Genomic DNA, 14,014 nt, shown 5'->3' on the forward strand with positions numbered 1-14,014 from the left:
CCTCTGGATTTCTGGCTGTCTCTATTCAAGAAATAAATATAGTAAAAAAAAATTTAAAAGAGAAAATAAGTAAAAAAGCAAAAAAAAAAAAAAAAACCAGCTAGGATGAACTGCAGTCTTCTTGGATACAGGACACCATGGACATATCCCATGAACCCATATATATACATATTTTAATTTAATAAGAGAGAGAGAGAGGGAAGAGCCAATAGAGATTCCCCAGCAGTGTTTTAGTATTCATGGAACTACCCGAGTCCCTTCCATGGTGTTCCCTAGCCAGTGCCAGGGCTCAGACTCAGGCTCTTACACATGGTAAAGAGATTGTTCTACTAGCTAAGCCCCCATCCAGTATTTTTCATAGAATCCATAGTATCTTGCCTGACTGGTATATATTTAACTTTTGACATCTGAATGAGATGTTTCTCTGGGACAGACTATTTTTTAAATTTATTATTGGATAGAGACAGAGAGAAATTGAGAGGGGAGAGGTAGATAGGGAGAGACAGAGAGCCACCCACAGCACTCATGAAGTTTCCCCCTGCAGGTGGGGGCCAGGGCCTTGAACCTGGGTCCTTGTGCACTGTAATGTGAGCACTTAACCAGGTTTGCCACCACCTGGCCCCCTTCTGGGACAAACTATAAGTTTATTTCTATAGTTACATATCACATATTTATTATCATTTAATTTTTGTCCACCAGAGCATTGTTCAACTCTAGCTTATGACTGAACCTGGGACTGCAGAGCCCCGGGCATAAAAGTCTTTTGTTTGCTTTTTACATTTAAATACTCATGTCATAAAAATCTTTTTGCATAACTGCCATGCTATGTCCCCAGCCCACTTGTGCATACTTTAAAAGCTGTTTATTTTTATAAATGAAGATGTACGGTTAGATTTTGATTATTCTTTTCTGTATTTTTGTGCCCCGAAATTATACATAGTGATGTGATAGTAATGGTTAATTTATTCTTTCATATTGTAGCTCACAGAATACGGGATATATATCCACAGCAGTCTTTTCTCATTCAGTATTTATGGAACACTTAATATATGCTATGCATAGTGGTAACAATGCCATTGAACTGGTCATTATTACTGCTCAGTGTTCTAGATGAGAAACCAGGATCAAGGAAATTAAATCATTTATGTAAAGTCATAACTAAGTTATGTAAGATCATATTATATGTAAATAGTAATGCCCTTTTAATGATTTATACATTTATGATTTATAAATTTTTTATGATTTATAACTTTATAAATTCTGCCCAAATTTAATCCTAGTTGTGCCACTTACTAGCTGTGTGATCTCGGGTCAGAGTCTTAACCTCTCTGTGTTCTTGTTCCTTTATCTGCAAAATAAGAATTATCACAGCACAAATGTTTTAGAGTTGAAACACTCCAAGGGCCTGGCACATAGTGAGTCCTCAGTAAGTGTGGCCATTATTAGTTAGCACAGGTAGGCTGTGTTACAAGGGCTGGAAGCAGTTGTTCTGACTCCACACGTGTTGTTGTCTTCATTACACCACATCGCCTCCACGATAGGATATAAAACCATTACCCCCTGGGGAGTAAGGCGGTAGCACAGAAGGTAAAGCGCAGGTGGCGCAAAGCGCAAGGACCGGCTTACGGATCCGGGTTTGAGCCCCCGGCTCCCCACCTGCAGGGGAGTCGCATCACAGGCGGTGAAGCAGGTCTGCAGGTGTCTGTCTTTCTCTCCCCCTCTGTCTTCCCCTCCTCTCTCCAGTTCTCTGTCCTATTTAACAATGACATCAATTACAACAACAATAAAACAACTAAGGCAATGAAAGGAAATAAATATTAAAAAAACAAACAAGGGCAACAAAAAGGAATAAATAAATAGTTTTTAAAAAAAACCTGTTACCCCCTGTACAGTCTGAGATTCAAATGCAAATTCTGAAGCACATGCATCTTTCAATAATTAAAGTTACCAGTTCATAATCGTAGAAAGCCAGATGGGGAAATGTACTGACGATACACTGTTCTCTGTCCATCACCGTATACATATATATAGTTATTTATTTGATCAGAGCATTGCTCAGGCTCTGGTATATGATGATTCAGGGGCTTGAACCTGGGACTTTGGAGCCTCAGGCATGAGAGTCTTTTTTGCGTAAGTCTTATCAGTGTACCCTGTAGTACTGAGCAGAGGCTTCCTGATGTTTGTTTGCTGTCATCAAAACAGACCCATAGTCTGGAGCATCATAGGAGGTTGCCTGCTTTCACCCCAGAAGACTTTAAGCCAGCAGTAAAGCCATGTGTCTCCAAGATGCCTTTAGAGGCAAGAGGCAGTATTGTCAGGCTTGCCTGCTCATTAAAACTGCCAGAGGAGCTTGTAAAACTCCCCTTGGAAAGGGTGCTCCCCCACCTCTGAAACAATTATATCAGAATCTCTGAGAGCAGGAGCAGGCAGTTGTACTGAAAGCTCCCCAGGTGGCTACAATGTGCAGCCAAGGTTGCAGAGACTTTAGGGGGAAGTGCATGATGTCAGCATTTAGAGACTCCAGAATCCTGCACTGGCTCTGCCATTTCATCCCCTGTACCTCATTCTTCGTGTCTATCCATTGACAGAAAACATTCCGTTCTATTTTGCTCTGTGGTGAGCATGAGATGGTAAGTGTGAAAATTAAAAATAGTAGGGTAAATGAATGCTATTCTATTTCTCTATATTACAGTCCCAGCAGTGGAGGAGAAGATTTTTGGATCAGTCTTTGCAGATGCTTTTTGCTAAGCAGTTTTTTTGTTTTGTTTTGTTGCTAAACTGTGTCATGAAAAAAAAAAAGAGTAGAAATACCCAGTACCAGTAATAATACCCAGTAATAACACTCAGAAGGAAAGAAACACGGTTTTGGTTTCGTACAACAGAGGCAAGACATGGTAGTGATGAGAAAGTTTCCATTTTAAGAACTTCTGACAAAAATCTCACTCACCCTTTCTCCCCTCTCCCACTCTCTCTCGTGTCCTCATTCTGACTCTCCAGTCAGTATCACTCATTGAACATCTTCCATGTCGAGACGATGGATAGTGGGAAGAGAGCCAAGAAAGATAAGTATTCTAGGAAACTTCTTTTGAGGAGTTTCTTGTCTGACAGGAGAAAGATGAATGAAAGCATCATAGAGGGGGTGCACAATCACGGAGAAGGAGTGAAATTGGTGGCCGACATCTATCCCAGGGAGATAAGGCATTGTGTCCATGAGACAACTTTCCCAGGGAGATAAGGCATTGTGTCCATGTGACATCTATCCCAGGGAGATGAGGCATTGTGTCCGTGTGACATCTATCCCAGGGAGATGAGGCATTGTGTCCATGAGACAGCCTTCCCGCAGCTTGTTTCCTCTCTCAGTAGAGAAAGCAATGGAGAATAAAATGGGAACGATACAAAATTTACAGGGATATTGAGGAAAGAGGTCCATGCCATTTGGAACTGCTTAAGAAAGGAGAAGATGGGAGTCGGGCAGTAGCACAGCGGGTTGAGCGCACGTGGCGCAGGGTACAGGGACCACTTTAGGGATCCCGGTTCGAGCCCCCAGCTCCCCACTTGCAGGGGAGTCGCTTCCCAGGCGGTGAAACAGGTCTGCAGGTGTCTGTCTTTCTCTCCCCCTCTCTGCCTTCCCCTCCTCTCTCCATTTCTCTCTGTCCTATCCAACAAAGACAACATCAACAATAATAACTACAACAACAATGAAAGACAAAGGCAACCAAAGGGAAAATAAATATAAAAAAATAGAAATAAAAAAAGAAATGAGAAGATCTATAATATATACAGAAACAGAAAATGTAGGAGAAATGCTTAAGGGAATATAATATATAAAAAATTAAGGGACTATATAAATTATTTTAAAATTGAAAACTCAAGTCAATTCTAATTGTTGTCTGAGTAGCAATAACTAGTCCTAACAAGACATGACTCAATTTTTTTCTGTCTATTTTCTCTGCAAAGTGGGTATTTTATTGGTAACTACAGCATACCTACTTTACAAGCACACAGCATATAACAAAAACTCTATTAGTATTAGTCATTGTAATCAACTAAAAGTAATAAAGAGGACCTCACTCAGAACTCTAGAACTCAAATTTGCTTCCTCAATACAAGGGAAAAATAGATATCCAACAGCAAAACACAAAGGTGAACAATGTCTATATCAATGTGCCTGTTTATGTTTGAAACAAAAAATAAACCACGGAAGCACTGCTAGTGAAAATGATGTAGTTTTGTGGCCTGAAAGGCGGCACCATAGTAGCTGGAGCATTGAACATATTAAGGAAATTCATGAGGTACCAAGTTAGATCACTGGCATCACATGTGCTGGAGTGATGCTCTGGTCCTCTCTATCCTGTCTCTTGTGCTAGTAGATAAATCTTAAAATATATTTTAGAAAGAAAGCCTTGTAATATTAATAGTGAAAAAGAAAGTTACTCAGTTCAATTTGCCTTAAGTATAAAACAAACATTTTGTCAAACTAGAAACATGATTAAGAAGGAAACTCCAGGTAAGGACACGATTGGCAAAGAGCGTCTAGTTGGGGGCCGGGTGGTGGTACACCAGGTTGAGTGCACGGATTACAATGCACAGGGACCTGTGTTCCAGCCCCCGGTCCCCACCTACAGGGGAAAACTTTGCAAGTGGTAAAGCAGTGCTGCAGGTGTCTCTCTGTCTCTCTCCCTCTCTGTTACCCTCTCAATTTCTGGCTGTCTCTATCCAATAAATAAATAAATAAAGATAATTTTTTAAAAATTTTAAAAAAGAGCATCTAGTTGGTTAAGTAGTTTAAAACTACTTTTCCAGAGACCCACCCTACTAGGGGAAGAGAGAGGCAGACTGGGAGTATGGATCGACCAGTCAACACCCATGTTCAGCAGGGTAGCAATTACAGAAGCCAGACCTCCCACCTTCTGCATCCCACAATGACCCTGGGTCCATGCTCCCAGAGAGATAGAGAATGGGAAAGCTATCAGGGGAGGGGGTGGGATATGGAGATTGGGTGGTTGGAATTGTGTGGAGCTGTACCCCTCTTATCCTACGGTTTTGTTAATGTCTCCTTTCTTAAGTAAATAATAATAATAATAAACTATTAGCCAGGTCAATTAAAAGGGACAGAGAGATAGGTGGATCAGGTAAATGAATAGACTCGGTGGGTCAATAGATATTTGTATACCATCCGACTTGATAGTATTTAATGTCAAATTACCAATGCCTTAAGCATGGTAGGTGACCAGTTAAAGACACTGGGCTTGTGAAGGGCTGCAAACATAGAAGCCGGTGATGTGAATGCACCTGCTCCTCAACTTAGACCAGAGCTGCGGGAGGTATGAACTTAACCAACTAAACCAGTGGAAATTCAGCGCTCAGATTAAGGAAGAACATTGTGACCTAACTGTCTTGTCAGTGAGACAGGCAGTCGCCCAATGATGACAGTTTCTTTTCCTTAGCAAGATACTCCATGAGAAGCTGACCATTTGAGAGAGTCTTGCTGTGTGAAAAAGAAAAAAAGAAAAAATTTCCAATCCCAAGATTTAATGAATTCATTTACTTTTATTTATTTTTTGACCCTGAGACTTTGTGCCTATGTGATCCCATAGCTTCCAGCAGACTATTCTTTTTTTTCCATCTTTTTTTAAAAAATATTTTTATTTATTATTAGGTAGAGACAAAGAGAAAATGGGAGGAGAGGAGAAGATAGAGAGGGAAATAGACAGAGAGACACCTGCAGTCCAGCTTCACCACCCCTAAACATTTCCCTTTGCAGGTGGGGACTAGGGGCTTGAACCTGGGTCCTTGGGCACTGCAATGTGTGTGCTTTAACCAGGTGCACTACTGCCTGGCCCCAATTTAATTTTTTTTTTTTACTTGTGAGGATGAATTACAGTTTGGTTAAAGTATGGCATGTAATTTTTCCCCTGTAGGAGGTTTTTTTGTAAATACCTTTTTCATTACTGTGATAATCAAATATCAGTACAATAAAAGTTTCAAAGTCACAATCTATTTCAAATAATATCTGCTATTTGAAAGTTCAAATAAAAATACAAAATTTGAAAAGTCTCTGAGCATTTAAGATGACTTGAATTATAAACTGTGTTATCACCACACATCAACTTAGTAATAAGCAAATCATTTTGAGATTTGAACTGTTATGAAAGAATTCATGTGTAGCTCCTGTCTCTTAAATATGTGTACTCTTATTTCAGTGCTTAAGAGACCAACTTTTATTAAGGAGTATTATAAGCTGAAAACATTGGGACAAAAACATCCTGAAAATTTGAATTTAAAGTAAGTAATTTTAAGTGTTTATATTACTTACTAGCTTGATCTCTCTGTCTGTATTTAGCTTGATGGGTCTATATGGAGCTATAGCTGTATATCTTTATATTTACTAGTTGAATCATCAGAAGGAAACTTTTTGCAAATAACAATTCTTTTTCTAAATGCAAGAATGAAAAAAAAGTGAATAACATTTCTTCTTTCATATGAACCCAGGTGGGAAATATTCTTGCTGCCTAGGAGTCTCTGTGTTTGAATCTCAGTACCCTCCTTTCTGCTAATTCTCTTACTGTCATCCCTATTATTATGTCAACATATGATTCAGAAATAGAGTAAAATTTCTTATATGCTACCAATAAGTTTTTCCATCTTTCTCAAGGTTCTAAGTATTACTGTCATCTTCCAGAGATTCCTCCCTCCAGAGCCAAACACATTAAACGACTGAGAATGTGTGAAAGTATGTCAAAAAACGCAACGACAGATCATTACACAGTATCTTTTGAAATTTCCAATGCCCAGAACCCATTCAGAAACAGACCCCAAGCTTATGTCTGGCCTCTTGATTCCTGAGGCTCATTTTTCTGCTTCATCGTACCAGAGCAAAGACTCCCTCTCAGTTCTATGATATTGGTGAGGTTCCAGGAACTCATTTATTCTAGCGAAGTGATTTCAAAGTTCATGATGCGTGATTAAACTGAATAATTTCCAAGAGGTAAAGGAACTGAAGATCCTAGCTTGTTTTAGTTTACCTCATTTTTCAACTCTTAATCTTGTTAGCAATATGACCTTGTTAGCAATAAAAGACAATATTGATTTTTTTAAAAAAAAGGTCATGTACTCTATTTTAAATTTATGGAGACCAAAATTCTTAAAATATACTTTTCTGTAACTTCAAAATAGCATCCCAATTCAGATTGGGCTTTTCAGAGGAATGCTCTCTTTTCTGTTGACAACATTCCTTTCAAAGTGGAGAAATGTTTTTGTGTTAGATACTTTTCTGCTTTCAGAATATGGGCAGCAGAGAAGATTTTTATCAAGCAAAGTTTGAAGGAGTATCACTATTTTTTATTTTCCATCAAGGCACATTTTGAGTTTCGCTTTGGAATTAATGAAACTTGTTTAGAATATCAGGTTAATTTTGCTTTGACATGACTTCCTTTTTTATTTCCTCCAACAGAACCGCTTTGTTTTACTTGTTTGATAATTGATTCATATGTAATGTCAGCATCCCAATTCCAAAATTTTTAGAAAAACCAGGACGATGTCATTTTTAACTTATCCACTCACTTCTCCATGTGGCTGAAATAATTGTGAGCTGTTTGAGTGCTAAAACACTCTTCAAAATACATTATTTTGAAGTTACTGGTCAAATTGTCATGTGTGTGGTGACCTTGTCAGAACACAGCTCTCACACTTTGTGCCATCTGGTGGTTGATGAGAATATATTTAGATCAGATGATGTTTGACTGCTTTAAAATTTTGGAGCTGATTAATCAAAAACACTATTGAAACTCAAAGTTTAAAAGATACTATATTTACCAGCTCACTTTTACCATGGTACAAATATAACATTTCACAAAAATCTTAAATACAGTGAAATCAACTTCTTTTCAGATAAGAGTTAAAAAGTTTCTTGTTTCTCACAAGACGTGAACAAAGTGTAATAAGAGGCTCCAATAGAAAATGCTTGGTGGCTATACAAACATTAAATGAGCAACTGGTCTTTATGCATAGGCAATATAACATCACTATACATTCCTCGGACTTTTTTAATTAAAGATGCTTTCCTCCCACTGAAATTCCCTACAGAAACAAACAAACAGAAGCTGAAAACTGAGACTTCCATCTGTAGAGCCCTTAGGTTCTCTCTCCAGCTTCACATTCCTTCTACTGTCACCCATCCCCTCATCAATCAAGACCAATTCTTAAGTCACACTAAGTCCTCTTTTCTCACTATTATCTGGGGACATAAGATCTCTTCACCACATAGGGCCTTCTGCCAGCCTTGTCTTTCCCAGCAGGGTCTTTGCTGGTGGTCTAGAGTTAGAGTTAAAAGGTGGAATCTGGAATGCTTAGCACAGGCGTGCTGGAGTCAGACTGACCGGACTTGAATCCTGGATCTGCTCAATCCCACTTTGGTCAATGACTTTCTCTCTCTCTTCCTCTCTCTCTCTCTCTTTTTCTTTCTTTCTTTTTTAATTTAATTTCCCTTTGTTGCCCTTGTCTTTTTATTGTTGTTGTAGTTATTATTGTTATTATTGTCATTGTTGTTGGATAGGACAGAGAGAAATGGAGAGAGGAGGGGAAGACAGAGAGGGGGAGAGAAAGACAGACACCTGCAGACCCGCTTCACCGCCTGTGAAGCGACTCCCCTGCAGGTGTGGAGCCAAGGGCTTGAACCAGGATCCTACTCCCATCCTTGCGCTTTGCGCCACGTGCGCTCAACCTGCTGCGCTACTGCCAGAATCCCTCTCTCTTTCTCTCTCTCTTTATTTCACTCTCTGCTTCTCTTTATTTTTTTATTATCTTCATTTGAAAGAGACACCCAGAAATTGAGAAGAAGAGGGGTATAGGAAGGAGAGAAACAGAAAGACACCTGCAGCACTGCTTCACCACTCATGAAGCTTCCCTTTTGCACGTGGGGACCAAGGCGTTGAACCTGGGTCCTTATGACTATAATGTGTGCTCAACCAGGTGTGCCACCACGCAGCCCTGGCAATGACTTCTCTGTGCTTTCATTGCCTTGTATTAAAAGACAGAAGTAATTGTACCTGCCTCCTCAAATGTCTTCTAACACTACCCTGGCCATATTTACCTTAACCCATTTATGCCCTTGATGCTTCTTTCCTACTTTTCTTTCCACCTCACTTAGCTCTCTTTTCTTTCTTTCTTTCTTTCTTTCTTTCTTTCTTTCTTTCTTTCTTTCTTTCTTTCAATGTTTTATTTATTCCTTTTTATTGCCTTTGTTGTTTTATTGTTGTAGTTGTGATTATTGTTGTCATTGGTGTTGTTGGATAGGACAGAGAGACATGGAGAGAGGAGAGGAAGACAGAGAGGGGGAGAGAAAGACAGACACCTGCAGACCTGCTTCACCGCCTGTGAAGCGACTCCCCTGCAGGTGGGGAGCCGGGGGCTCGAACTGGGATCCCGTCCTTGTGCTTTGCCCCACATGCACTTAACCCGCTGCACTACCGCCTGGCTCCTTCTTTCTTTCTTTTTTATTATTATTTTTAATTGTTGTAGTTATTATTGTTACCATTGTTGGATAGGACAGAGAGAAATGGAAAGAGGAGGGGAAGACAGAGAGGGGGAGAGAAAGAGAGACACTTGCAGACCTGCTTCACCACCTGTGAAGCAACTCCCTGCAGGTGGGGAGCCAGGGGCTCGAACTGGGATCTGGTCCTTGCGCTTTGCGCCACATGAGCTTAACCCACTGCGCTACCGCCTGGCTCTTTCTTTCTTTCTTTCTTTTTTTCTTCCTTCCTTTCTTTCTTCCTTTTTTAATTGTTGTAGTTATTATTGTCGCCATTGTTGGATAGGACAGAGAGAAATGGAAAGAGGAGGGGAAGACAGAGAGGAGGAGAGAAAGAGAGACACCTGCAGACCTGCTTCACCACCTGTGAAGGGACTCCCCTGCAGGTGGGGAGCCGGGGGCTCGCTTAGCTTTATCTTCCTGCCAGAGTGCTTCACAAGCATAGTGTGAAGAGCACAGTCACTTCAGTGGCTCTTCATGTCTGTGTGAAAAGGTTCCCCAGATGGCAGGCTTCTGTATACCACTCTTCTTCCACAGACCCTGGTCCTGACTCGTGCAGCACCTGTGGGATAGAAGTCCATCTATTTCTGGAGAGACCTGGCCAGGCCCATTACCACAGCTTTATGTGATGTATACTTAGCAGAACATTGGAACTGATGTATTGCACCAAAGTAAAAGACTCTGGGGTGTAGGGTAGGGGGAGAATACAGGTCCAAGAAGGATGACAGAGGACCTAGTGGGTGTTGTATTGTTATATGGAAAACTGGGAAATGGTATGCATGTACAAACTATGGTATTTACGGTCAATGTAAAGCATTAATTCCCGAATAAAGAAATTAAAAAAAAAAGAATATTGGACAGCTAAAAGGTTCTCAGTTTTTGCTGAATTAGGTATGCTCACACAATTTCCCCATGTAATAGGAAGACTAAATGTCAGGGCAGTGATGTCTCTGGAAAATAAACTGTAGGTGCTGACTTAATTTTTAAGCCCTATTCTAATGTCCAGATTATGACGGTCCAGGAGGTAGCACAGTGGAAAAAGCATTAGCCTCTCATGCACGAGGTCCTGAGTTCAATCTCTTGTCAGCCCATGTACCAGAGAAATGTCTGGTTCTTTCTCTCTCGTCCCTATCCCTCTCATTAATGAGAAAATAAAATATTTTTTAAGAATGTTATTAGACTTATAAAAAAAGATTATGGCTCTATTTGGGGAGTCCCAAGGGCTTAGCCATAGAGTAGTGATTAAAAACTGGAAATACGTGTAAGGATCGTGGTTCGAACCCCCAGCTCCCCACCTACAGAGGAGTCGCTTTCACAGGCGGTGAAGCAGGTCTGCAGGTGTCTTTCTCTCCCTCTTTCTGTCTCCCCCTCCTCTCTCCATTTCTCTCTGTCCTAACAACAATGACATCAGTAACAACAACAGTGATAACTACAACAATTAAAAAACAAAGGCAACAAAAGGGAGAATAAATATTAAAAATAAATAAAAATAAAAAAAACATTTTTAAAACTGGAAATACAGCTATCATGAATATTTTATACAGACCTTAGAGTTTACAGATGCTTTTGGTGATCATTAATAGGGGTAAGTGCCATTATAGATAGTGCTTATATTTTCATAATTTGTGCATAAGGTTTGGGGTTCTTTTCTAAAGCCTTTTTTCTTCCCTGTTGTCCTGTCTTTTGACTATTCATACACATACACATACACATGCATAACATTCCCCAGTTTCCCATATAACAATACAACCCCCACTAGGTCCTCTGAATCCTTCTTGGACCTGTGTTCTCCCCACCCACCCACCCCAGAGTCTTTTACTTTGGTGCAATACGCCAATTCCAGTTCAAGTTCGACTTGTGTTTTCTTTTCTGATCTTGTTTTTCAACTTCAGCCTGAGAGTGAGATCATCCCATATTCATCCTTCTGTTTCTGACTTATTTCACTCAACATGATTTTTTCAAGGTCCATCCCAGCACATACTTTATTTCTATCAAGACATGGGAAGAATATGACTCTAGAATCCAGCCAGTAGCCCAAATCGAACTTATCTGAAGAAATAGTGGCAGATACAAAATCAGATAACAGTGAAACGGCTCTTGTGAATGGCTTACACAGACACATAGAAAACTATTCTTATAGCACACTCTGGAGATAAGGACTGTTTGTGTAGTAATGGCAAGATCTCTGCCAGAAGTAAAAGATTTGGCAACCAGTAAGTAACAGAAATAAAAATTGGGAGTCCAGTGATAGCTCAGCGGGTTAAGCTCACATGGCTCAAAGCACAAGGACCAGCAAAAGAATCCAGGTTCGAGGCCCCAGCTCCCCAACTTCAGGGGAGTTGCTTCACAGGTGGTGAAGCAGGTCTGCAGGTGTCTGTCTTTCTCTCTCCTTCTCTGTACTATCTCCCTCCTCTCTCCATTTCTCTCTGCCCTATCTAACAACAATGACAACAATAATAACTATAACAACAATAGAAAACAACAAGGGCAACAAAAGGGAAAATAAATAAATACATAAATAAATAAAAATTATCACTTCTGGGGCCAGAAAATAACTCACCCCCTGGTATGCATACTTTGCCAAACACCAGTTTCTGGGTTTGAGCCCTAGCACCACATGGGAACACCACAGCACCAATGGAAGCTCCCCAGATGGTGAAACAGTGCCTCTCCCTCCTCCCCCACTCTATGTGTGTGTCTCTGTCTCTCTGTCTCTCTCTGAGGAGAAGGGAAGGGTAGGAAAGAGAAGGGGGAGGGGAGAGTAGAAGAGGGGAAGGTTATTTCTTACCATCAGCAGGCATTTTATTAGGAGGTCATTGAAATTTGATTTGTGGGTCCCTGGTGATTATCAGTGTTGCACATCTTTTAATGTATATGTTGACCACCTATGTGTCTCTTTTAGAAACATTTATTTAGGAGCTAGGTGGTGGCATACCTCCTTGAGTGCACATGTTACAATGTACATGGGCTCGGGGTCAAGTCCTCAGTCCCCAACTGAAAGGGGAAGCTTCACCAGTGGTAAAGCAGTGATACAGGTGGCTCTCTTTTTCCTACTTTATTTTCCCCTCCCCTCTTTATTTCTCTATTTCTCTATTTAAAAAAATTTAAATCTTTTATTTATTATGGGATAACGACAGAGAGAAATGGGGGAGGTGGAATAGAGAAAGAGACAGAGAGACACCTGCAGCTGCTTAATTACTCAGGAAGCTTTCCCCTTGCAGGTGGGGACCAGGGGCTTGAACCTAGGTCCTTTCATACTGTAATGTGTACCCTTAACCAGGTGTGCCACAGCATTTTTTTTTGAAAAAGAAAAGAAACTTTTATTTCAATCTTCTGCCCATTTTTAATTTGATTTTTAATGGATTTTTAAAAATATTTATTAAAAATTTATTTTCCTGTTTTTATTGTTGTTGTAGTTATTATTGTCGTCGTTGTTGGATAGGACAGAGAGAAATGGAGAGAGGAGGGGAAGACAGAGAGAGAGAGAAAGGACAGACACCTGCAGACCTGCTTCACCACTTGTGAAGCGACTCCCCTACAGGTGGGGGGGAGCCGGGACTCCAACCGGGATCCTCACACCCATCCTTGCGCTTTGCCACGTGCGCTTAAGGATTTTTTGTTTTGTTTTGTTTTTATTGCCTGAGTTCCTCACATGTTTGGATCCTAATCACTTATCAGATAAACCATTCACAAATATTTTTCTCCATTCCGTACATTGCCTTTTCACTCAGTTGATGACTTTTTTTTTTTGCTCAGCAGCTTTTTCGTTTTTTGTAGACCTACTTTTTACTCTTGTGTTTTTGGGATGTTTATAAGCTCAGGGCCTATGGTCAAATGTTAAATCCATTTTGAGTTCATTTTTTATTCATGCTATAAAATAATGGGTCTATTTGGCTCTTTCGCATCTTAGGCTTTTGATTGCAGCCGTTTTAACAGTTATAAAGTGATAGGTCCAATTTCCCTACTACTACTTGTTGAAGCGATGGTCCCTCCCCGTTACATATTCTTGGTTCTTTTGTTGACAATTAATTAACCATATTAACTTCAACTTATTTCTAGACTCTTGATTCTGTACCACTGATAAGTGTCTATGTTTATAAACCAGTTCTGTGCTGTTTTGACTTTGTCACTTGGCAGTATAATTTGAAATCAAGGAGAATAATCCATTCAACACTCATCAAGATTGCTGTGGTTATTTGAGAACTTGTGGTTCCAAAACTTTCTTATATTTATAAAAGGTATCTGGACTTAGTTTTACTGACTCTTAAATGAAGGAATTATATATATATATATATATATATATATATATATATATATATATATATATATGAAAATACCCAAGCTGAGTACAGTAATTTAGTGTATGTTTATGCTTTGCTTTCAGAATTGCTGAAGCTCAACATTGTTTTTATAGGTTTACACAGTTACATATTTACTCTTTCTTTTTTTTTTTTTTTTAGGGAGGAATATACATTGTCCATCCCC

At 39.8% G+C, this 14,014-nt stretch overlaps 1 protein-coding gene across 1 annotated transcript in view; it reads left to right on the forward strand.

Annotated features, from left to right (window-relative positions):
• The window catches only part of UBE2U (ubiquitin conjugating enzyme E2 U), a 46,819-nt gene extending 39,391 nt beyond the window's left edge, over window positions 1-7,428 (forward strand). Inside the window, exons 8-9 of the mRNA XM_060204957.1 lie at window positions 6,204-6,285; window positions 7,284-7,428. Of these exons, the coding sequence (XP_060060940.1) occupies window positions 6,204-6,285; window positions 7,284-7,428 (227 nt within the window). The remainder of the gene's footprint in view (window positions 1-6,203; window positions 6,286-7,283) is intronic.
• Window positions 7,429-14,014: the final 6,586 nt, after the last annotated feature.

The sequence above is a fragment of the Erinaceus europaeus genome, chromosome 13, assembly GCF_950295315.1.
Source record: "Erinaceus europaeus chromosome 13, mEriEur2.1, whole genome shotgun sequence".
In the NCBI taxonomy this organism is placed as follows: domain Eukaryota; kingdom Metazoa; phylum Chordata; class Mammalia; order Eulipotyphla; family Erinaceidae; genus Erinaceus; species Erinaceus europaeus.